Here is a 25,332-nt window from a genome sequence, read left to right on the forward strand (position 1 = left end):
GAGAGAGAGTTGACTGCTTAATACTGACACAGGCTACCTAATGGGAAAGTGTTAGATTTTCCACAACTTAACATTCTTCACCTTAATGAGCACAAAGAGCTTCTAACTCAAAACAAGAAATAAGGAAAATTGTGTAAACTTTCTGATTTGACCATATTTTGATTACGATTACTGAAGAACAGTAAGCATCCAAAATGCCTTTTATACTTGTGTCTGGGTTCCTTTTTAAAGGTCTATCATGCCTTACTATGCATGTTTATATCTGCTTTTTTTATACAGAAGCATAAGAATAAGAAAAAGGCAGAAGTATTTAATTTTTCAGCTATTCATCTGATTCACGATCCACAAGGTATGAAATTAGCTTATCTTTTGTTTACTGTGAACAGTTATGAAGAGGTCAGCCAATTCCCAATTAAGATTCTCCCGTTTACTGTTTCTCCATTTATCACTCGTGAAATGATTGACTGTCATTTTGATGCAATCCAAATGGCCAGTGGTTGTCATCTGGTAGTATACATTGGCCTGGATTTTGCAGTGGGCGGTGTAATTATGGATTACGCCGCCGGCATCCGAATGGAATGCGCACTTACCTGATGGGAACCCTCCTTGGGAGAACTTTCTGGCAGACGGCAGCGTAGTGGCCCAGGGATTCCAGGGGTGCACCATGTGTGGAAGCGGACCCGGGATCGCCATGGGCCGGTGCTTCAATCAGCCAACAAAAGGTCTCCCATTATTTATAACAGAGATGTTTATGCATATTAAATCCAGGAAGGCATGAGTAATGAGGGTTTGGTTTATTTTCTTTCCTTCTCTTTATGGATTTTTTTTAAGCTTCTGCCCCACATAGGTGCAAAAAAATAAATAAAACCCTCAATGTAGCAACTACTTCCTCCGAACTTTTCATGACACATACTTTTCATGGACAAAATCCTAAAATGCTTCCATTTCCATACAGCTTTTAAAATTACTTGGATTTGTCAGAAGATATCCCCTTACATTGTGCCTGTTTGCACCAGCTTTAAAATTTGCATACGTAATTGCTGGGCAGTTGGTGGGCAATTAGCCCAACTCTGCGCCGGCAATTAGGATTTCCCCGTCGGTGCGGATGATCTGTCAAGTCGGAACTTGACAGATTGCAAGTTTGGGATTTCGCACAATGAACTTGCTGTCCATTTCAAAGGTGGTATGAGAGTACGCCGTCATACCGACTGCAAATTCTGGCCCATTATATTGATGTGTACGTGTTATTAGTGAGTATTGAGAGGCTATTTGACTTTCTTTAAATAACCAAATAAGCATCTATCTTTCTATTTGACTGTGAGGAACACGGAGAGCCCCTGTCCATGGGTGGTGCCCACACTCATGCAGTTGTGATAAGGGGCACTATATAACAACCATGAGCAGGAACCAAGGTGCATTTGCTCTTCCCAAATCTAGGAGCACTTGTGTGCAACTGTAGCATCACAACTATTGCCCTCACTGAGATCTGGGATTTTCTAGGTTTATTCAATTCTGTAACCGAGACATTACCTCTGACCCATCAGGTTTCTGTTATTTCATTTGCTTCCTGGGATTTTAACAATTTAATAACTGCAATAGTGTCTCTTCTACTAAAATGTGCAGTTATACACATAGGAGCATAACACTTTTAGAAATAGGGAACGGTTGTTAATGCCAACAAGTTTGTCCCATTTTGATAAAAAATCAGTGGGTCCTATATGCTATAATTTGCCCCAACCTATTCTAACTTTCAGATATAGTCATTGTCAGATGATAGAGCACTCAGATACTTGCCTCACACCTTTTGTGGTTGTAAGTTGAGAACCCGTTAGATGCTACTGCCCATGTAATGGCTTTTGTCAATTCAAACTATTGGTAATGCTGTTCCTTTATAGAGAGAAAGACTAACTTCTGGGATAGAAGTATTCCTCTTTCTGGCTGATTTACATCATGGATACTGAAGCTGTAGAGAAGCCTGTAGGTCAGTGCAGTGGTTCGCTTGAGTGGAATTTATGGAAATGGAAGCTTTGTCTAGTTACTTTGGTCTACATGATATAGAAACTATTATACATCTATTCCCTATTGGTAGAAGTTTACTTTAACCTGTATCACTTGACAAAACTTTAATGGAATATGATTCACTTTGCTATAGGCTTTGCAGAGAAACTTTTCAAACAGTTGGAAGATTCCAAGGAAAGATTTGAAGTTAAGATGATGATGATGGATCTAATATCAAGATTAATTGGAATTCATGAGGTGAATTTTTTCAAACCCTTTTTAAACAAAGTTTTACTGAAATAATTCTTTCGCAATACATTTCAAATTATATACGGATTACACAGGAAATCAAGGTGGAATAGTGTTAAATAACCAAATATGCAGCACTTGGGATCATTATATGGTACCACTAGGCCAGTCATCAGTGGTTATCTATCAGGCTTCATTGACTGTGAAGCACTTTGGGACCTCCTGGGGATTTGAAAGGCACTATACAACAATAACAACAACTTGCATTTATATAGCGCCTTTAACATAGTAGACCATCCCAAGGCACTTCACAGGAGTGTTGTAAAACAAAATTTGACACTGAACCACACCGAGATATTGGGGCAGGTGAGGTAGGTTTTAAGGAGCATCTTAAAGGAGGAAAGAGAGACGGAGAGGTTTAGGGAGGGAATTCCAGAGCTTAGGGCCTAGGCAGCAGAAGGCACGGCCACCAATGGTGGAGCGATTAAAATCGGGGATGTGCAAGAGGCCAGAATTGGAGCAGCGCAGAGATCTTGGAGGGTTGTAAGGCTGGAGGAGGGTACAGAGGTAGGGAGGGGCAAGCTCTTTCTCAGTGGACTCTCGCCCAACAAGACATTCATAACATAGATTTAAAAGGCTTGTAAAAGGAGTTAGCGCTTTTAACTGGGCTTCAGGATCAATAGTTCAAAATCTACCATTTCTAATAGTAGAATCCTTGAGCAACCTAGTGGCAAAATTGTGTTGAATCTAGAGCCTTCCATGTGCAAATGCGTACTTTCTAGTCATCTTTGAATCCACAAGAGCAAAGCTCAGCACCTGTTCTCTGTCTGTTATAAAGGCAGGGTGTCCCAAAAACACGTGTTGACGAATCTAAGAGGGAGAAATTCGGTATCGCCCCGTTTGGGGAGCTAAATTTTGAAATGGTGATAAATTAGTGCCAGGCGCTAACGAGTCGGAGGTTTCCCTAAATTGGCTTTTCGCGCTCCTGGAAAGAGCTGGAGCAGTAAATCGAGCGCTAGTGACCTACGCAGGGCGCTACCACCAGGGGCGCTACCTCCAGGGGCGCGCGCTCCAGGGGCGCTACCACCAGGGGCGCTACCTCCAGGGGCGCGCGCTACCTCCAGGGGCGCTACCTCCAGGGGCGCGCGCTACCACCAGGGGCGCGCGCTACCACCAGGGGCGCGCGCTACCTCCAGGGGCGCTACCTCCAGGGGCGCGCACTCCAGGGGCGCTACCACCAGGGGCGCGACCACCAGGGGCGCTACCACCAGGGGCGCTACCTCCAGGGGCGCTACCTCCAGGGGCGCTACCACCAGAGCGATAATGAATTTCAGGTGCTATGCAATCGGGAATGATCCTTCACACTGGCCCCTTCCAGCTCTTAAAGGGGAGTTTGCATCATTGTGCAGATCCTCATTATCCGCATTGCTGGCTGTGAAGGCTACCTGCAAGGAACTCAATCCCCTGATCGTGATGGCTAATCCCACTCACTGGGAGAGAGCTTGTCATTTCATGGACGAGGCATTGGTCGCGGGAGTGGAGCGAAGGAGGGCAGTGCTGTTCTCGGACACTGGAAGGAGGCCACTGCCCCAGGTATTCAGGGCAATGTGGAGGGAAGTGGCCCAGGAGGCAACCAGATGACCAGCCTGTCCCTGAGTTTCCCACTGAGAGTGAGGATGGAGAAGAGGAGGAGCAAAGAACCGCGTCACTGCATATCTCACCCACAGGCACCTCCTCAGATACTGGCACTACGTGATCTTTAGAGGGAAGTTTAGTAGAGGGGTCTGCACTGGGGACGAGCCGGCTGCAGCAAGGCCAGTGGGAAAGGGTAGCTCAGATGAGGACCTCGATGGGTAGACGTTCACAAGAAGGGTGATGGCCATGCACTCCGAGAAGAAGGCCCAGCAGCGCCTATATTTCTTGAGGCTGAAGGGATGTAATCTGTCACCCCTGATCCTCTCTAACTTCTACCGCTGCACTATAGAGAGCATCCTGACAAACTGTATCACGGTATGGTATGGCAGCTGTGATATACCTATCAATTCATCCAATGAAAAGCGACGAGTTAAGAAAGTAACTATAGGTTTTTATTGGCTAAATAACAGAGCCCACCCTCGTGGGTGATCGGATACAACAAGGAGGAATGCCAGCCAGTCGACTACCTTTATACCTGGGCAGGTAGGTGGAGTCATGGGCGGAGTCAGCAGTGGTCAGCCCAGGTATAGCAGCGTGACAAGAGGCGACCTCGTATAGTGATACAACAGTGTGAACAGTGATAACCATAGAGTAACGATATAACAGTGATAACTATAGTGTAACGATAGTGAACGATAAAAGTGGTTTACCACATTCACCCCTTGTTTAGATTTGAGTCCGGCGGGGTGAAGTGTACTACCAGTTCTGGTATGTCAGTCTGTCCAGAGGCCTCGTAAGCCTTTCTGATCGTCGCAGCGGCGGTGTTGCATTATCCGGTGTTAATGCTGGTGTCTGCGTGGTCGGCGAAGGCTCGTGGGGTTCCGGCATGCCGTCTACCTGGTCTGGAATTGGGGGGGGGTGAAGGTGGTGTCTCCGGAGTGCCCGAGGGTGCGAGGTCTCGTAAGGAGACTGTGTCCTCCCGCCCGTCTGGGTATGCCACATAGGCGTACTGGGGGTTGGCGTGCAGGAGGTCCACCCTCTCGACCAGGGGGTCCGTTTTATGGGCCCTCACGTGCTTTCGCAGCAAGACGGGCCCCGGAGAGGTCAGCCAGGTTGGTAGCGTGGTTCCTGTAGTCGACTTCCTGGGGAAAGCAAACATTCGTTCATGGGGGGTGGCGTTGATGGCAGTGCAAAGTAGTGACCGGGTGGAATGCAGCGCTGCCGGGAGGACTTCCTGCCAGCGGGAGGTTGGGAGGCCCTTAGACTTTAAGGCTAAGAGGACGGCCTTCCATACCGTCGCGTTCTCTCTTTCTACCTGGCCGTTCCCTCGGGGGTTGTAGCTGGTAGTCCTGCTTGCAGCAATACCTCTCGCTAGTAGGAACTGACGGAGTTCCTCGCTCATGAAGGAGGAGCCCCGGTCACTGTATATAGTTTGGGAACCCGAACAAGGCGAAGAGGTCGTTCAGGCATTTAATGACCGTGGTACTGGTCATGTCTGGGCAGGGGAAGGCAAAGGGGAAACGGGAGTACTCATCAACAATGTTGAGGAAGTACACATTACGGTCAGAGGACGGGAGTGGCCCCTTAAAGTCGATGCTCAGGCGCTCGAAGGGGCGGGTGGCCTTGATCAGGCTTGCTCTGTCCGGCCTAAAGAAGTGCGGTTTGCACTCGGCACAGGTCTGGCAGTTCCTGGTCATGGTCCTGACCACCTCCGATGGAGTAGGGCAGGTTGCGGGCCTTAATGAAGTGGTAAAGTCTGGTGACCCCGGGGTGGCAGAGGTCGTTGTGGAGGGTCTGAAGTCTATCACTTTGCGCGCTGGCGCATGTAATTCGTGACAGAGCATCGGGGGGTTCGTTCAGCTTACCTGGCCGGTACAAGATATCATAATCGTAGGTGGAGAGCTCGATTCTCCACCTCAAGATCTTGTCATTCTTGATTTTGCCCCTCAGCTTGTTATTAAACATAAAAGCGACCGAACGTTGGTCGGTAAGGAGGGTAAATCGTTTGCCTGCCAGGTAGTGCCTCCAGTGTCGTACCGCCTCCACAATCGCCTGGGCCTCCTTCTCGACCGACGAGTGTCGGATCTCAGGGCCCTGTAGGGTCCTTGAGAAGAAGGCCACCGGTCTCCCCTCCTGGTTAAGGGTGGCGGCTAGGGCGAAGTCGGATGCATCGCTCTCGACTTGGAAGGGGATGGACTTATCCACTGCGTGCATAGTGGCCTTGGCAATGTCTCCCTTAATGAGGGAGAAGGCTGCGCACGCTTCCTCCGTAAGGGGGAAGGATGTGGACTTCATGAGGGGTCTGGCTTTGTCCGCATAATTGGGCACCCATTGGGCATAGTAGGCGAAGAGCCCCAGGGTTCTCTTCAGTGCCTTTGGACAGTGGGGGAGGGGTAGCTCCATGAGGGGGCGCATTCTTTCGGGGTCGGGGCCGATGACTCCGTTCTCTACTACACAGCCGAGGATGGCAAGGCGCGAGGTGTTAAACACACATTTATCCTTATTGTAGGTGAGGTTCAGCCGTTGGGCCGTACGGAGGAATCTCTCCAGATTAACATCGTGGTCCTGCCGGTCGCGGCCGCAGATGGTGACGTTATCTAGATAGGGGAACGTGGCGTGCAGCCCGTTCTGGTCAACCATCCGGTCCATCTCCCTTTGGAAGACCGAAACCCCATTGGTGACGCCGAAGGGAACCCTAAGGAAGTGGTAGAGGCGGCCGTTCGCCTCGAAGGCTGTATACTGGCGGTCCTCAGGGCGGATAGGGAGTTGGTGATAGGCCGACTTAAGGTCGATGGTGGAGAATACCCGGTACTGCGCAATCTGATTGACCATATCAGATATGCGGGGAAGGGGGTATGCGTCCAGCTGGGTGTACCTGTTTATGGTCTGGCTGTAGTTGATGACCAGGCGGTTTTTATTGCCGGTCTTAACGACCACGACCTGGGCACGCCAGGGGCTGGTGCTCCCCTCGATGATGCCCTCCTTCAGGAGACGCTGCACCTCAGAGCTAATGAAAGCTCTGTCCCCGGCGCTGTACCGCCTGCTCTTGGTAGCGACGGGTTTGCAGTTGGGGGTGAGGTTAGCGAACAGGGAAGGTGGCGGGACCTTGAGAGTGGATAGGCCGCAGGTGTTACGCGGTGGGCGGTTTTAAAATCTGCTGGTTGTCTACTGTGAGTGGGGGGAGGGGTCCGCCGTATGCTAGCGTGACGCTTTGGAGGTGGGATTGGAAGTCTAGGCCTAGTAGGACGGCAGCGCATAGCTGGGGCAGGACGAGGAGTTTAAAATTTTTATACTCCGTACCCTTAACCGACAGGGTCACAACACAGTAGCCGCTGATGTCTGTGGCGTGTGACCTCGATGCCATCGAGATCCGGTTGCGTGTTGGCAGGACAGGGAGGGAGTAGTGGCTCACCGTGTCTGGGTGGATGAAGCTCTCCGTGCTTCCGCTGTCGAACAGGCAGGTCGTGGCGTGGCCGTTTACTTTGATGTCCATCATCGACTTGGACAGGTGATGCGGGCGGGCCTGGTCCAGTGTGACGGAGGCTAGTGTATAGCTGAGCGAGTTGTTGTAGTCTGCGGTTGAGGCGGTAGTCGGGTCTAGAGGCACGGTGGCGGTCGGGCGTGGTGGGTAAAATGGCGTCTCCCACGAGGTTGGACAAAATGGCGGAGAAGATGGCTGCCCCCATAACTCACATGAGGCACTGCTGGTGTCGGTTGCCTGTATCAAAGATGGCCGCCCCATGACTCACATGTGGGGATGCTGGCCTCTGTTGCCTTGAAGGAAGATGGCCGCCCCCACAGCTCGCATGAGGCACTGCTGGCCTCTGATGATCCACCTCTGCAGGCCTTAGCGAAGTGGCCTTTCTTCATGCAGTTAGAGCAGGTAGAGTTCCTGGCTGGGCAGCGCGACCTCGGGTGTTTCGCCTGGCCGCAGAAGAAGCAGCCGGCGGCCCGATCGCGGGGGTCCGATGTCGGAGCCGGTACCGGGGGTGGCGGTATCGATCGGGTCCGGGACGCCGACGCTGAGGTAGGTCCCAGGGGGGTTGCTGCGGGGGGTATCGCGGTCGGGGTCGGTCCCAAGTCCCAGGGTCACGAGTTACAGTACTTTGAGTATGCCTCGAGGTCCCGATGGGCCACCTCTAGAGAGAGAGAGAGCGAGGGCTGCAGCTTTGTCCAGGTCGAGGTCCCTTGCTTCCAGTAGTCTTTGCCGTGAGTAGTCGGACCGCAGGCCTTTCACGAAGGCATCGCGGACATTGTCTTCAGTATTTTCTGCCGCCGTTACCGCTTTAAAGTTACAGTCTCTGCCGAGTGCTTGTAGCACCCGTAAAAATTCCTCCACGGGCTCTCCTGGCTGTTGTGGGCGGGATCTCAGGAGGTGTCTGGCATACATGGAATTTACCGGGGTTTGGTACTGTCTTTTCAGCCGGTTGATGGCATCCTCGTATGTTTTAAGGTCCCGGATGAGTGCGAATACTTTAGGGCTCACTTGGGCGTTCAGAACTCTTAGCATGGATTTCTGAGGCACGCCGGATTCTCCCAGGTAGGCTTCGAAGCAGCTCAGCCAGTGTTCGAAGTCGAGGGCTGAGTTTGCTGCCTGTGGGTTTAGATCCAGGTACGGTGGTCTGAGGGCTCGCAGCCAGGCCGGCTGCTGTGGCTGTTGTAGCTGGGCGTCTGGCTGGTCGCTTGGCTGGTCGTTTGACTGCTCAGGTGCCGACATTTTAAAATTTAGCCAATAAAATTGATATACCTATCAATTCATCCAATGAAAAGCGACGAGTTAAGAAAGTAACTATAGGTTTTTATTGGCTAAATAACAGAGCCCACCCTCGTGGGTGATCGGATACAACAAGGAGGAATGCCAGCCAGTCGACTACCTTTATACTTGGGCAGGTAGGTGGAGTCATGGGCGGAGTCAGCAGTGGTCAGCCCAGGTATAGCAGCGTGACAAGAGGCGACCTCGTATAGTGATACAACAGTGTGAACAGTGATAACCATAGAGTAACGATATAACAGTGATAACTATAGTGTAACGATAGTGAACGATAAAAGTGGTTTACCACAAGCTGTAGCTCCCATGACCGGAAAGCCCTGCAGCGGGTAGTCAAAACTGCCCAACGCATTACTGGCACCCGGCTACCGACCATAGAGCATATATATCAGAAACGCTGCCTACAGAGGGCACGGTCCATCATCAAAGACCCTACCCACCCCAGCCACAGTCTGTTCGCCCTCCTACCATCTGGAAGACGCTACAGATGCATTCACACCCGTACGACCAGATTTAGGAACAGCTTCTTTCCCAGGGCTGTCATCCTACTGAACTCCACAAATAAACACTAAAGCCTGCACATCTGCCAATGCACTTTATTATGGTCATATTTATGCTAATATACTGCAAGCCAAATGTATAAATGTATGTTGAATGTTTAAGTGTCCTAATCCAAATTGTACACTCTCGGGAGCCGCAAGCCTACATTTCGTTGTACTGCACTTGTGCATGAACAATGACAATAAAAGTTGATTTGATTTGATTGATGATCGGTGCAATGGCAAGGGTGCCCAAGAGCCCCTCGGCAATGGTAAGGAGCATGGAGGAGTCTGCGCACACCATGGAGCCGATCGTTTCTACTCTGCAGAGGATGGTGGACTCCCAGAGAGAGAATACGGATCCAGACTTCATGACATGTGTCATGGGCGATGTGGCAGCTTCCATTGCAGCGCAGGCGGAAGCAACACAGCGTCTTAGTGCTGTAATGCAGGCAATGGTTGGTGGCATAAAGTCTCAGACTGCTCTCATGCATCCTCAGCTTGATGGCACGCAAGCTCTGACTGCTGCCATCGTCGCTGGGTCCACCACAGTCCACCGGGGATCACACGGTGTCGCAGCAGCCCACCAATCTGTGCTCCAGCAGATTGGTAGGGATGCTGAGGTGCTGCCCCGGGGGGTGGCAGTGGGTCAGTGGAGCACAAACTTTCTGTCCCCTCTCAGGATGACAGCATTCCTGAACCCACCACTGCCACTCCGCCATTGCCCTTGCCGCTGTCTGTCATCCAGCCAGCCCAGACTGCTGCCGCCCATCCTGTGGTGGCGCAGTGCACAGCCGGGCCTTCCAGGCCCAGAGCTGGTTGAAGGTGTCCTGCAAGGCCATCTGTAGTCTCTGGCACCGACATTCAGCAGCCTTCCACCAGCCCTGCTGCAGTCACTAGAGAGACACTACGTAGGAGCAGTAGATTAGGGAAAGGCACTGTAAAGAGGGGAAGTACGGGTTTGCACAAGGTTGATTAGTTAATATTGTTGCTGTATATATGTGGTTGCTGAATTTGGATACATTTATTATTGGAATGTTGCAGATTTGGGGCTGTCTCATTTCAGCTTTGGGTTGTGGTATGAAATGAGAAATTGATGGAATGATGGGGACGTGCTGAGCAACCGGGAAGTGGCCTCCAATTCATTGGAACCAAAGTCTGATGAGGTGGTCACGGACCGCCCTTCCACAAGGCCGATTGAGTGGCGGCCTCCTCCATTGCTAATGTTCCTCATCCTCATCCACATCCATCTGAGGTGGTGGTGCTATGCCAGGTGGCAATGGCTGCACCCTCATGATGGCCAAGTTGTGTAGCATGCAGCAGACAACGACGAAAAGGGACACCCGCTCAGCGAATACTGGAGGGCTCCTCCTGAACAGTCAAGGCAGCGGAACCGTTGCTTGAGCACTCCGATGGTCTGCTCAATGATGTTCCTGGTGGTATCATGTCTCATTGTATGAGTGTTGGGCACGATTGCTGGGGTTGCGGCGGGGAGTCATGAGCCAGGTGGAGAGCGGATAGCCCTTGTCTCCCAGCAGCCATCCGCTAGCTTGATGTGGTGGCTGGAAGAGTGCTGGCACACCAGTCTGCCGCAGAATGAGGGCATTGTGGCTGCTGCCAGGATAGTGGGCATTGCCGGTGAGGATGCGCTGCGTGTGGTCGCACACAACTGCACATTAAGTGAGTGGAAGCCTTTGCAGTTACAGAATACCTCAGGATTGTTATGAGGTGCCCGCAAAGCGATGTGGGTACAGTCAGTGATGCCCTGCACCATGGGGATGCCCGCTATCCTGGCAAAGCCACATGCATGCTCATGTTGCTTCTCTCTGGTCATGAGGAAGGAAATGTAGTGCCGCCTTCTTCTGTAGAGAACTTCTGTGACCTCGCGGATGCAGCAATGGATGGCGAACTGCAACATGTTAGATATGTCTCCTGTTGCACACTGGAAGGATCCGCTGCTGCAGAAATTGAGGGCGACGGTGACCTTGACTGCCATTGAGAGAGACGTGGTGCCCCTGATGTGAGGCTCGAGGTCTGGCTGCAGGAGGTGGCAGAGCTCTGTGACCACCTCCTTTGTGAAGCGGAGCCTTCTAAGACACTGCTCCTCAGTGAGATTGCTGAAGGAGAAATGCTGCCGAAATACCCTGACAGGGTAAGGCCTCCAGTTGAGAGCTCTGTTGGCCCTCCTCCCTCTGGCCACATTTTGCAATCTTTCTCGCTGCCTCCGACAGTGACGCTGGAGGGTGAAGTCCAGTGCCAGTACAGCCCCCATTAAATGATCAAATGTAACCCAAACGAAAGTGATACATTTTTCTCAGCCAGAGTACTCCTTCAAATTGAGAGTGCTCAAAACGCCTGTGTGCTTTTGTCAAACTGACAAGGCAGCATTCTTTGCCAACTAAAAGAAACCTGGAAGTTGATGCCTTTTATATAGCGCTCCTCCAGCGCTCATCCGACTGCATTCCGCTTTCACTACCTGTCGTTGCTAATGGCAGGCACTCGGGCATGGGGCGAGAGTGAATTTACGAGCCAGGGCGCTGTGCACCCGGATGACGTCACGATCTCCGGCCGCAGGAGAGCGTGGCGCTGGTGGTTACCACTGCCCCAAACCTCCACTTCAATTTCGCGGGTGTTGGTACTATCGCTGCACCCGGTCGCAAAGCCGGAGGTGCTAAGGTGCCCAATTTCTCCCCCTAAAGGTTATTCTTTTCAACCTTTATTAAGCAAAGAATCTCCGAGTTTAAATAGTGAAGCTTGTATTTTACCTCCGTTTAGACATAGAACCACTGAAGGAAGCCATTCAGCCCATTGTGTCTATTTGCTAGAGAAATCCAAAACTGATCCCTTTTCCCTGCTGTTTCTCCCTCCTTTCTAATATTTTCCTTTACTACAAATATTTTTCCAACTTTCCATTGAACGATGCAATGGTCTCTGTCTCGAGCATTCCCTGTGGATAAGCAGTCCATACTCCCAACAATCCTCTATGTAAATAAATTTATCTTAACCCCTCTCCTTGCTCTCGTAGTGACAATCTTAAATTGTTGTTTCCTCGTCATTGACTCCACAACCAAAATAAATAGTCTTACCCTATTCACTCTTTCAAAGCTCTTAATTTTTAAAAGCTCAATTAATACTCCTCTTGGCCTGCTCCTAATTGCTACACTGTGTTCAAAGGAGAGATGACAGAGACAAAGTTTTGTTCTTCTTTGTAAGCAGTACCTTTTTGATAAAATAGCTATATCACTAAGACCTTCACCCGAGTGCCAATTCTATTTGCAGGCTTTCAACTGTGGTGAGACTAATTTTGCTTTCATCCATTGTCCATAAAATAACTTTTCAGTATAGGTCTCTGAGTAACAATCAGAGCGGGAAACCATGGCTAATTGTCCCTGTTTCCCCCCCCCCCACACACACACTTTTCTATTGTGGGTAACTTTGCTCTTTAATGATTTTGGAAAAGTAGTACAGCTCATTCTGCTTTTGCACTATAACCCAGGATTTACATAAATTGGTGTAGTAACCCATTTATACAGCTAGAGATACAGGATACAATCTAGAAAGTAAAGTGCTACAGCTTTTATTAAAGAGCTTAAACATACATAAATATATAGTTCTTCCACATTTATACTTCATACATTTCAACAGCAACTCCATTTCAGACATATTTCATAGGATGTCCCAAAGTGCTTTACAACCAAAGGTCATGAAAGGTGCTATATAAATGCAAATTCTTTTTATACTTAATTTGCATTGAGTGCACAAAGCCTGTTTCTAAGGCATAAAGGAGATTGAATTTAGATTGCACCCATCCTATAAACCCATTCGTATTTGCGTCCCACATAAATGAATATTTTAAGTTATGCTGCATGATGTAGCAAAATAAACCAGGAATTATGGTGTAACAATGGTCAAGCAATCTTTTTAATATATAGAAGTAAGTTTACATCTGAACTCATGGTGCCATAACATTGCCGTTGTTCCCAGCATAGCACCTAAATAACAGTTTGATATATAAGTGAGGCCTCAGCTCTTCAAATGTATTTCATGTTATTGGTGGTCTAAGATATTTTATAATAGCTCCTGAGTGTTGATGCAAAGGAACCGCCAGGTTTCTGGAATCAAAATTATAAAGTAATTACAGTTTTTTTTTTTAACTTCAATACTAAACTACTTACAGGTTTAAAAATAACATAGAATCTTAATAATTGCACTAGAATTTGTTTATATTTCTCTCCTGTCCTCTCCTGAAGGCTCTAACCTCAGGAACATGGTTCTTCAACATGTGGCACTATGTGTTTTGATATAAAATCACTACTGTATACCAAAAAGATTACTTGGCCATTACTTCATGTTCCAGCAACTCTAATATTCCTGGCCACAGGGCTTCAATATGAATATTGGCAGGCTTTCAATTGTGAGAAGCATCACAGTTGAGCCGTATCGTTTTATCATCCAGTGTCCACACAAGTACTTTCCAGTACGAGCCACTGAGTAACAATCAGGAGTGGGAACTGGCTTGTTGATTTCCCCCCCCCCCCCCCCCCAAATCTCTTCTCTCACAGAGCACAGATCAGGTGTAGTGTCCCCAACCTGGCTGAGAATAACCAACCTTTCACAAACCAGAGATTGAACCCGGAACCCTTCTGAGCTTCAAGGCTGAATATTTAACATCTGAGCCATAGGAGAACCCTAAAATTCCTTAGTTTATTGCTGAAATCTATTGTGTCAACATCCTCAAAATAAACTTGCTATAAATAGTCAGACTACTGAATAAACAGAAAGAAAATAGCTGCCGACATGTATGACTAAACTGGCTCTGATCAACGCATTGATCTCTTGGTTTATGAGCAGAATTTTCAATTAAACTTGTATAATTTGTTCCATATTCTCAGTAGCACTTTTCTGAATTTCGTAGTTAACTTTTTTCTGTTTTTGATCGCAAAAAACTCTGGGACAGCAGCCTGTTAATTACAGTTCTCTATTTGTGGTGAGATTGGGTACTTTTTTTTTCCAAAGAGTAATACTTGAAAGCATACTATATCGTGTTGTTCATTTGGTAATCTATATAGCTTAGAGACCAGATTGTCGAGACATTGCCATTATCTGGAACATTTGTGTTCCTGGGCTGGTGACATTTACAGCCACTTCACAAGATTAAATACTTATTAACTCTCTTTTTTCCTGTAAGGGAAAGAGGCTTTTAGTCTGTGCAGTCAGTAAAGAATGGTCTTGTGCACTGTTGCATCACTTGTTTTTCTTTTTCCTTAACAGTTATTCCTCTTTAACTTCTACCCATTCACACAACGTTTCCTTCAGCCACATCAGAGAGGTGAGTCTATCCCCAGTATTATCTATTTGAAGCAGTGCCATTTAATGCAGTTACATGTGGCCTTTCAATATCCCCCTTTTTAGATGTGACCAAGATTCTTCTCTATGCTGCACAGGCCGCTCATCAGCTGGTTCCACCAGAGGTAATGATCAAATATCTAAAATGTTCCCTATTTAGATTTTTTAAAAAGCATTTTGCTGTTGTGTTCAATATTTAACCTCACAAACTAAACTCCATACATTTTGAATGTTTATATCTTATTTTGTAGATTTAACATAGCAGCAAAAAAAATTTAAGTAAGTGTGGTGCAATCTTTTATCTACAGAGGTTTGAGTCTACTCATGGGTTGTGTTGCCAGGAGCTTGAACTGTGTCTTAGGTGTGGACAGAATTTCTCAGGTAGTGAATACACTTGAGCATTACAGACTGGTGTTTTTACATAAGAACATAAGAACATAAGAAATAGGAGCAGGAGTAGGCCAATCGGCCCCTCGAGCCTGCTCCACCATTCAATAAGATCATGGTTGATCTGATCCTAACCTCAAATCTTCTATTACTCTGCATCCACCCGAACCCATGTGATCTCCCGGGAGAGGCAAAAAACCAGATAAAGACCCAATGGCCAATTTGGGAGAAAAAAATCTGGGAAATTCCTCTCCGACCCATCTAGGCGATCGAAATTCTTCCAGGAGATCACTCTGTCCCTATATTTTCTACAGTACTTACCTTCTGTAAAGGCGATCTCCACCCCAGCCAGGAACAGGAATAAAACCATCTCCTGAAATCTAACACAGAATTAGAACACAGTAGGAGCAGAACAAGGCTACACGGCCCCTGGGCCCACTCCACTACCCACAGGGCCATGACCATTCTGAACCCAGACTCATGTCCAATTTCCTGCCCGCTCCCCGTAACCCTTAATTCCCTTTACTTCTAGGAAACTATCTATTTCTGTTTTAAATTTATTTAATGATGTAGCTTCCACAGCTTTCTGGGGCAGCAAATTCCACAAACCTACCACCCTCTGAGTGAAGAAGTTTCTCCTCATCTCAGTTTTGAATGAGCAGCCCCTTATTTTAAGATTATGCCCCCTAGTTCTAGTTTCACCCATCATTGGGAACATCCTCACCGCATCCACCCGATCAAGCCCCTTCACAATCTTATATGTTTCAATAAGATCGCCTCTCATTCTTCTGAACTCCAATGAGTAGAGTCCCAATCTACTCAACCTCTCCTCATATGACCACCCCCTCATCCCCGGGATTAACCGAGTGAACCTTCTTTGTACTGACTCGAGAGCAAGTATGTCTTTTCTTAAGTATGGACACCAAAACTGTATGCAGTATTCCAGGTGCGGCCTCACCAATACCTTGTACAACTGCAGCAATACCTCCCTGTTTTTATATTCCAACCCCCTAGCAATAAAAGCCAACATTCCATTGGCCTTCTTAATCACTTGCTGCACCTGCATACTAACTTTTTGAGTTTCGTGCACCAGGACCCCCAGATCCCTTTGTACTACAGTACTTTCCAGTTTCTTGCCATTAAGATAATAACTTGCTCTATGATTTTTTCCTGCCAAAGTGCATAACCTCACACTTTCCAGTATTGTATTCCATCTGCCAAATCTCTGCCCACTTGCTTAGCCTGTCTATGTCCCTTTGCAGGTTTTTTATGTCCTCCTCACTCACTACTTTCCGTCCCATCTTTGTATCATCTGCAAACTTTGATATGTTACACTCGGTCCCCTCCTCCAAATCGTTAATATAGATTGTAAAGAGTTGGGGACCCAGCACTGACCCCTGCGGAACACCACTAGTTACTGGTTGCCAATCTGAGAACGAACCATTTATCCCAACTCTCTGCTTTCTGTTAGAGAGCCAATCCTCCACCCACGCCAGAATATTACCCCCAATCCCGTGATTTTTTATCTTGAGCAATAATCTTTTGTGTGGCACCTTGTCAAATGCCTTTTGGAAGTCTAAATACACTACGTCCACTGGTTCCCCTTTATCCACCCTGTATGTTACTTCCTCAAAAAACTCAAGCAAATTTGTTAAACATGACTTCCCCTTCATGAAACCATGCTGAGTTTGCCCTATTAAATTATGTTTATCCAAATGTCCTGTTACTGTCTCCTTAATAATGGACTCTAACATTTTACCAACCACAGATGTTAGGCTAACAGGTCTATAGTTTCCAGCCTTCTGCCTACTACCCTTTTTAAATAAGGGTGTTACATTAGCAGTTTTCCAATCTGCCGGGACCTTTGCTGAGTCCAGTGAGTTTTGGAAAATTATTACCAATGCATCCACAATCCCTACCGCTACTTCCCTCAAGACCCTGGGATGCAAGCCATCAGGTCCAGGGGATTTATCCGCCTTGAGTCCCATTATTTTACCAAGTACCACTTCCTTAGTGATTTTAATTGTATTTAGTTCCTCCCCCCCTAGAGCCCCCTGTTTGTCCAATGTTGGGATATTCTTAGTGTCCTCTACTGTAAAGACTGATACAAAATAATTGTTCAGTGTTTTTGCCATCTCCATGTTTCCCACCATTAATTTCCCGGTCTCATCCTCTAAGGGACCAACATTTACTTTAGCCACCCTTTTTCTTTTTATATAACTATAGAAACTTTTACTGTCTGTTTTTATATTTTTTGCTAATTTACTTTCATAATCTATCTTCCCTTTCTTAATCAATCTTTTTGTTATTTTTTGCTGTCTTTTAAAGACTTCCCAATCTTCCATCCTCCCACTAGATTTGGCTACCTTATATGCCCTTGTTTATAGTCGGATACTATCCTTAATTACTTTACTTAGCCACGGATGGCTATCTTTTCTTTTACACCCTTTTTTCCTCAGTGGAATATATTTTTTTTGGAAGTTGTAAAATAACTCCTTAAATGTACACCACTGATCATGTACCGTCTTACCCTTTAATCTATTTTCCCAGTCCACTCTAATTAATTCCGCTCTCATACCTTCATAGTCTCCTTTATTCAAGCTCAGCACGCTTGTTTGAGATCCAACCTTCTCACCCTCTAATTGAATATGGAACTCAACCATGTTATGGTCACTCATTCCAAGGGGATCCTTTACTAGGACATTTTTAATTAATCCTGTCTCATTACACAGGACCAAATCTAAGGTTGCTTGCCCCCTGGTCGGTTCAGTTACATACTGCTCAAGAAACCCATCCCTAATACACTCAATTTTCTGCGGTGTTTGCTCTGGACTAGGGCTAGGACTGATTCTCCTCTGTGTACTAGGTGTCTAGTAGTGATATAACTTGTGCGGTCACTGCATTAATTATTTAGCAGCATATTTAACAAAAGTTGATGTCTAATGCAGGATGGTATTCTGGAGATGCTGAGGCTCTGCTGAAAAGCTAAAACTATCAGTTCGATCTATTTGTATATTGGAAGTTTCAGTTGCTGCAGCCAAATTGCATGATTATCAAATGGTATGCTAGCATATTGCCAGACTTCTACTGGTTTATCTCCAGACATTAGGGGTGCATTCTCTCAGCCACGTCATCTGTACTACTGTTGTGGAAGAGTCTGCACATTGGGTGGATAGTTCCAAAATGAAGCAGTAAGATAGAATCATAGAATCTTGCAGCACAAATGAGGACATTCGGCTGCTGCTGTCCAATTTAGTCCCACTCTCCAGCTTTTTACCCACAACCCTGTAAATTAGTCCTCTTCAGGTACATGTCCAGTTGCCTTTTGAAAGTTCCTATGGAATCTGATTACACCACCCTTTCAAGTAGTGCATTACAGATCTTAATAACCCTCTGGTTGTTTTGCCAATTATTTTAAATATATGACCTCCGGTTACTGACCCACTTACCAGAGGAAACCGTTTCTCCCTACTTGCTCTATTGAAACCCCTTCATGATTTTGAATACCTCTATTAGATCTCCCCTTAACCTTCTCTGCTCTAAGGAGAACAATCCCAGCTTCTCCAATCTCTCCACATAACTGAAGTCCCTCATCCCTGGTATACCTCTTCTGTACCCTCTCTAAGGCCTTGACATCCTTCCTAAAGTGTGGTGCCCAGAATTGGCCACAATACTCCAGCAGAGGCCTAACCAGTGATTTGTAAAGGTTTAGCATAACTTCCTTGTTTTTGTATTCAATGCCCCTATTTGTAAAGCCAAGTATTCCATGCGCTTTCTTAACTGCCTTATCAACTTGCCCTGCCGTATTAAAACATTTATGAATGTGAACCCCCACCCCTCCTGGGTCCCTCTGGTCTTGCACCCCTCAAAACAGTACAATTTAAATGATACTGTCTCTCCATGTTGTTTCTCTCAATACATCACTTCATATTTATCTGCATTAAATTGCATCTGGCATGTGTCTACCAATTTCACCAGTCTGTCTCTGTCCTCCTGAAGTCTGCTACTATCCTGTTCACTATTTACTATGTTTCCAATTTTTGTATCATCAGCAAACTTTGAAATTGTACTCCCTTTACCCAAGTCCAGGTCATTTATATATAACAAGAAAAGCAATGATCCGAATACCGACCCCTTAGGGACCCCACTTCATACTTATCTCCAGTCAGAAAAATACCCGTTCACCACCACTCTCTGCCTCCTATCCCTTAGCCAATTACATACCCAAGTTACCACCTTCCCTTTAAAACCATGTGCTTCTATTTTGCTAACAAGTCTGTTATGTGGTACTTTATCAAATGCCTTTTGAAAGTCTATATATACAACATCTACTACATTACCTTCACCAACCCTCTCTGATACTTCATCAAAGAACTCAGTCAGGTTAGTCATACATGGTTTGCCTTTAACAAATGTGTGCTGGCTGTCCTTTATTAACCCATGCTTCTCCAAGTGAGAATTAATTTTGTCCTTGACAATGGTCTCTAGTAGTTGGAGCACGCATATCCCTCATTAGTGGAGGACATATGTCACCAAATCAACAAGTAGCGTGAGCATTACTATGATTGAAAATGTTATCATGAATACATTTTTTTTGGTTTTCTAGATTATCCAAACAATGGTGATGACTATAGCAAACAATTTTGTCACGGACAGAAATTCTGGTGAAGTTATGACTGTCGGGTATGTATAACAAACATTAAATTATTAGTTCTTCGGATAAATATATGCACTTAATACAATGAACTCCATTTTGCTAAGAGCAAGTTATTGCTAAAGTAATAGTATGTTCTATTTTTAAAGAAGCTCCTGATGGCTTAGTGGGTAAATGCATTGCCCGCTGTGATACTGAGACATACAGATCAAAAGGTCCTAGATTCAATCTCTGGTCCTTGTTGTTTGTTGAACTGATCTGAAAGAGCATGATTGGCCTCTGTTCACCAGAGCTAGGGAGGGGGAGAATCAGTCAGGGCCTCTGCTTATGGTGATCCCTGCTGGCATGTGGATGTTTGGTGAGGTCAGAGTTGGGCCTCCAAAATCAAATAGGCCGCCAATGTTTATGGTTTCAGTGTGCCCATAAAGAGTGACTCTTTGAATGAGGACTTTAGGGCAGCACAAATAATCCTGGGGATCTCGTTTTAACTCTCATCAGACAATCTTGCTACCCAAAGGAAAACAGTGATATCTTTGCAGATCATGTATTTATTAGTATCCAGCAACAGAAATAAGGGGCGACTAAGGCAATAAATACAGAAACGTTCAGAATTCTGAAGATTGACAAAGATCTGATGACTTTGCAGATCCACTAAACTCCAGGGAACCTAGTTTGAAAGCCTGCAGATTAGTGGACTAACATCTTAAAACAAATCTGTTCACAAACAGGATTAATACCATCAAAGAAGTGAGTGCGCGATGTCCTCTTGCCATCACAGAAGATCTTCTCCAGGACCTTGTTCAGTATAAGATGCACAAAGACAAAAGTGAGTGGCCAAGTTTAAACATTTAATTTTAAAAGGATTATTTTATAATGGTGTTGCCATTGTCAGTAACAGTAACAAACAGTGTGTGTGTTTATTGAGCACTATTTCTCTCTTTGGATGTTTAATATGTTAAGTGTTCTGTACAAATCTCCAAATCTAATTGAATTGAGCACAGAAACATTTACAGATAGATTTTGCAGAAAATGTGTATTCCATAACTATGTCTGAGATTGATCTGTCACATGGTGATATAAGTTCTTGTTAGCATGGACACCGTTTAGCTATATGAACATGCCAACCCATTTCAAAAAGTATTTTATTGTTCCTTTGTAATGAAGGATAGAAACATATGTTTCATTGATCATTTTCTTCCCTTTTGTTCCCTTTTACCAATCAACAGTGGCTATTCTTGCTACTGTAGGGATTAAATTCTTCTCTCTTTTTTGCCACATGGTAGTGCTGGGTATTGGAACACTTTCCACTTCCAATACCCATTGTCAGCATCACATGCTCCCAGATTAGACACAGAGTTAAAGATCTTTCTGCTCTTCCCAATATTGTCCCTCAGACGAACACCCTGTACTGCACCAGTGTGAGATTTTGCCGTTTTTCACACCAACCATCGTTAGGCTGGTCTGGGTGATGTTGTCAATTGGTGACAAATTTATGGCAGTTTTGTTCTTTTTATCCTCGGCCAGCAGGAACTGGATTGAGACTGCCCAGGTTTGTTTCATATAGGGCTCTTAAAAGCAGTAGACACAGGAGACATTTATCCCATCGGTCTGCACTGGATTTGAACCCAGGCCCCAGAGTCAAAGCCAGTTGTCGTCAACGATTCCTCTTAATGGAAAACAGGAGAATTTGTGTTTTTCTCCATAATTGGTGACCTACTACCAAATTGTGGGAATTACAGCTTTTAAATATATGATTTCTGAAAATACAAAATACAGTGGTGTTAATGGATTATAAATTACGAATGCTCCTATTTTCTGTTGAAGATGTTCACCTGTATACAACCATTTGGTCAATATCTGCATGCACTCTGTGTGTTGGTGGTGGTGTAGGTCTCTTGTTTACATCTGTATGTATGAGGTGTGTAATTATGGATGTGTTGTAGATGAGCTTCCTTTATTTATTCCTCACTTTAATAAAAGCCTTGTGTCAACAACAAGAGCTTGTAAAACTTCCCAAGGCGCTTCACAGGAGCATTAGAAAACAACATTTGACACCGAGCCCCATAAAGTGATATTGGGGCAGATGACCAAAAGCTTGGTCAAAGAGGTAGGTTTTAAGGAGTGTCTTAAAGCAGGAGAGAGAGATAGCGAAGTGGAGAGGTTTAGGAAGAGAATTCCAGAGCTGAGGGCCTTGACAGCTGAAGGCATGGTTGAGCAATTAAAATCAGGGATGCTCAAGAGGCCAGAATTAGAGGAGCGCAGATATCTCTGGAGGTTGTGGGGCTGGAGGAGATTAGAGTTAGGGAGAGGCGAGGCCATGGAGAGATTTGTAAACAAAGATGAGAATTTTAAAATCAAGGCGTTGCTTAACCGGGAGCCAATATAGGTCAGCGAGCACAGGGGTGATGGGTGAACGGGACTTAATGCGAGTTAGGACATAAGTAGCAGAGTTATGGATGACCTCAAGTTTATGGAGGGTAGAACATGGGAGGTTGGCCAGGAGTACGTTGGAATTGTCAAGTCTAGTAACAAAGGCATGGATGAGGGTTTCAGCAGCAGATGAGCTGAGGCAGGGGTGGAGTCTTAGTGATGGCGCTGATATGTGGTCGGAAGCTCATTTCGGGGTGAAATATGACACCAAGGTTGTGAACAGTCTGGTTCAGCCTCAAAGATGCCAGGGAGAGGGATGAAGTCGGAGGCTAGGGAACAGAGCTTGTGGTGGGGACCGAAGACAATGGCTTCAGTCTTCCCAATATTTAGTTGGAGGAAATTTCTGCTCATCCAGTACAGGATGTCGGACAAGCAGTCTGACAATTTAGAGACAGTGGAGGGGTTGAGAGAAGTGGTGAGGTAGAACTGGGTATTGTCGGTGTACATGTGGAAACTGAAGCTGTGTTTTTGGATGATGTCGCCAAGCGGCAGCATGTAGATGAGAAGTAGGAGGGGGCCAAGGATAAATCCTAGGGTACACCAGAGGTAACGATGTGGGAGTGGGAAGAGAAGCCATTGCAGGTGATTCTCTGGCTCCGATTGGATAGATAAGAATGGAACCAGCCGAGTGCTGTCCCACCCAGCTGGATGACGATGGAGAGGCGTTGGAGGAGGATGATGATGTGGTCAACCATGTCAAAGGCTGCATACTGGTCGAGAAGGATGAGGGGGAATAGTTTACCTTTGTCACAGTCACATAGGATGTCATTTGTGACTTTGATAAGTGCCGTTTCGGTACTGTGATGGGGCGGAAACCTGATTGGAGTGATTCAAACATGGAGTTCCGGGAAAGATGGGCACGAATTTGGGAGGCGACAATCTGTTCAAGGACTTTGGAGAAGAAAGGGAGGTTGGAGATGGGGTGGTAGTTTGCAAGGACGGAGGAGTCAAGGGTTTTTTTTGAGGAGAGGGTGATGACGGCAGATTTGAGGGAGGGGGGGACAGTACCTGAGGAGAGAGGACTGTTAACAGTGTCAGCTAACATTGGAGCAAGGAAAGGAAGTTGGGTAGTCAGCAGTTTAGTGGCAATAGGGTCGAGGGAGCAGGAAGTGGGTCTCATGGACAAGATGAGCTCGGAGAGGGCATGAGGGGAGATCAGAGAGAAACTGGAGAAAGATGCGAGTTCAGGGCCAGGGCAGGGAGGAACCTTAGAGGAAGTTTGGCTCGGTGGGTTAGGGGAAGGGAGGGAAGTGGCACAAGCACTTGAGCGAATGGTCTCAATCTTAGTGACAAAGAAGCCCATGAGCTCCTCACACTTAATGTCAAAACCCAAGCAATTTCACTTTGATGCAAAATTTGCATTTTCAATAAAATATTAAACGACTCTGATAAATAGTATTAGGTAGTGGTCAAGTCCATCTATCTATATATATATATATATATATAAAACGGTATGTCTCTCTGTCTGTCTTTCTGTCTCTCTGCCCGGCTATATAATCAAAAGTTATAGAGCGTACCTACACGTCTGTTACATCAAAAGAAAGCTTACGATTCCAGAACGGTTGTAAGCGTATTTACGTTTCGGTGAGACAAAAATTGTGCCCGCGGTATCCAAAAAACGTTCAAAATTCCGCTCATCTGCTCATTAGCATTGAGTGACGTTGAGGTCGACCAATCGTACGGTCGAGCGACCCGACGGTCGACCAATCGCTGCGTGGCGGGGGCGGGCGGGCCCTCCTCGAGTCGAGTGACGGGACGAATGACCAATCCTACGCTTCGGTGACCTGACGGTCGACCAGTCGGTGCGTGTGTGGGCGGGCCTTATCGTTCTGAACTGAGGTGAGTCGCCGCCATCTTGATTCCAAACTTTTCATTTCTTTTTCCCGCTTTCTGCGTCTTCAAAAAAAAAGTTGCTTTTAAAACACATATTGTTTTTAAAAAAAAGTGAATTACTTTCTAAATCTTTTATCTAATCTCATTAATTTTCATACCTTTCCCTGTTTTTGCAGGTAGGCCTCGAAGCCTGGGCGTCTGTTGCCAGCCATGCTGGACCCAAGGCAATTGTTTTGTGGCAAGCTCCTCCCACCCCTCACCCCCCCCCCCCCCCCCCCCCGCCCCCCCACAAAGCTGGGCCCGATTCCGAACCAGCGGCCAGCCATTTTGGTAAAGGCTGGCTTGGCTCATGGCAAGCTCCTCGCGCTTGCGCTGCACGGCGCACGCGCACCTCCACACAGAGCGCGGCCAGAGGGAAGCGAGCAGGTTAGCGGGGGGGGGGGGAGCGGAAAGGGTTATCCCGGCAACCGGGCTCGCCAGCTGCAATCGGCCGTCTCAAGCCGCTCAGGCCCGGTCCCGGAGATCGGGAGGCGGAGAGGGGAGGAGGGTTACCAAGGCAACCGGGCCCGGCCAGCCGCAATCGGCCGTCTCAAGCCCGGCCTCAGGAGGGCAGGGCTCGGGCTGACCGGGGCACTGCGCTCGGCATGTCAGTGTGTGGGGCGGCACGGAGCTCAGCGGAGCCATCGCCGGCAGAGGGGAGAGGGTCTGCTGGTTCCCCCCCTCCCTTTCTCCCCCCCCTCCTTCCGCCACCTCCCCCACCCCTCCCCTCCTCTCCTCTCCCACACCCCTCCCCTCCCCTCCTCTCCCCCACCCCTCCCCTCCCCTCCTCTCCCCCGCCCCTCCCCTCCCCTCCTCTCCCCCGCCCCTCCCCTCCCCTCCTCTCCCCCGCCCCTCCCCTCCTCTCCCCCCGCCCCTCCCCTCCTCTCCCCCGCCCCTCCCCTCCTCTCCCCCGCCCCTCCCCTCCTCTCCCGCGCCCCTCCCTTCCTCTCCCCCGCCCCTCCCCGCCCCTCCCCTCCTCTCCCCCGCCCCTCCCCTCCTCTCCCCCGCCCCTCCCCTCCTCTCCCCCGCCCCTCCCCTCCTCTCCCCCGCCCCTCCTCTCCCCCGCCCCTCCTCTCCCCCGCCCCTCCCCTCCCCCGCCCCTCCCCTCCTCTCCCCCGCCCCTCCCCTCCTCTCCCCCGCCCCTCCTCTCCCCGCCCCTCCCCCCGCCCCTCCCCTCCCCGCCCCTCCCCCGCCCCTCCCCTCCCCCGCCCCTCCCCTCCTCTCCCCCGCCCCTCCTCTCCCCGCCCCTCCCCTCCCCCGCCCCTCCCCTCCTCTCCCCCGCCCCTCCCCTCCTCTCCCCCGCCCCTCCCCTCCTCTCCCCCGCCCCTCCCCTCCTCTCCCCCGCCCCTCCCCTCCTCTCCCCCTCCTCTCCCCCGCCCCTCCCCCTCCTCTCCCCCGCCCCTCCCACTCCCACTCCCCCTCCTCTCCCCGCCCCTCCCCCTCCTCTCCCCCGC

The 25,332-nt window shown here is 47.8% G+C and overlaps 1 protein-coding gene across 3 annotated transcripts in view; it reads left to right on the forward strand.

The window, feature by feature from the left end:
* Nucleotides 1-25,332, forward strand: part of sdad1 (SDA1 domain containing 1) — a 72,461-nt gene that overhangs the window by 26,434 nt on the left and 20,695 nt on the right. For all 3 annotated transcript variants that reach the window (XM_085964041.1, XM_085964033.1, XM_085964049.1), the window contains 6 exons: nucleotides 280-349; nucleotides 2,153-2,256; nucleotides 14,461-14,518; nucleotides 14,602-14,660; nucleotides 19,529-19,605; nucleotides 20,305-20,402. In XM_085964041.1, coding sequence (XP_085820167.1) covers nucleotides 280-349; nucleotides 2,153-2,256; nucleotides 14,461-14,518; nucleotides 14,602-14,660; nucleotides 19,529-19,605; nucleotides 20,305-20,402 — 466 coding nt within the window. The remainder of the gene's footprint in view (nucleotides 1-279; nucleotides 350-2,152; nucleotides 2,257-14,460; nucleotides 14,519-14,601; nucleotides 14,661-19,528; nucleotides 19,606-20,304; nucleotides 20,403-25,332) is intronic.

Source organism: Somniosus microcephalus, chromosome 2 (genome assembly GCF_052327205.1).
Source record: "Somniosus microcephalus isolate GS21.2 chromosome 2, FLI_Smic_1.0, whole genome shotgun sequence".
Classification (NCBI taxonomy): domain Eukaryota; kingdom Metazoa; phylum Chordata; class Chondrichthyes; order Squaliformes; family Somniosidae; genus Somniosus; species Somniosus microcephalus.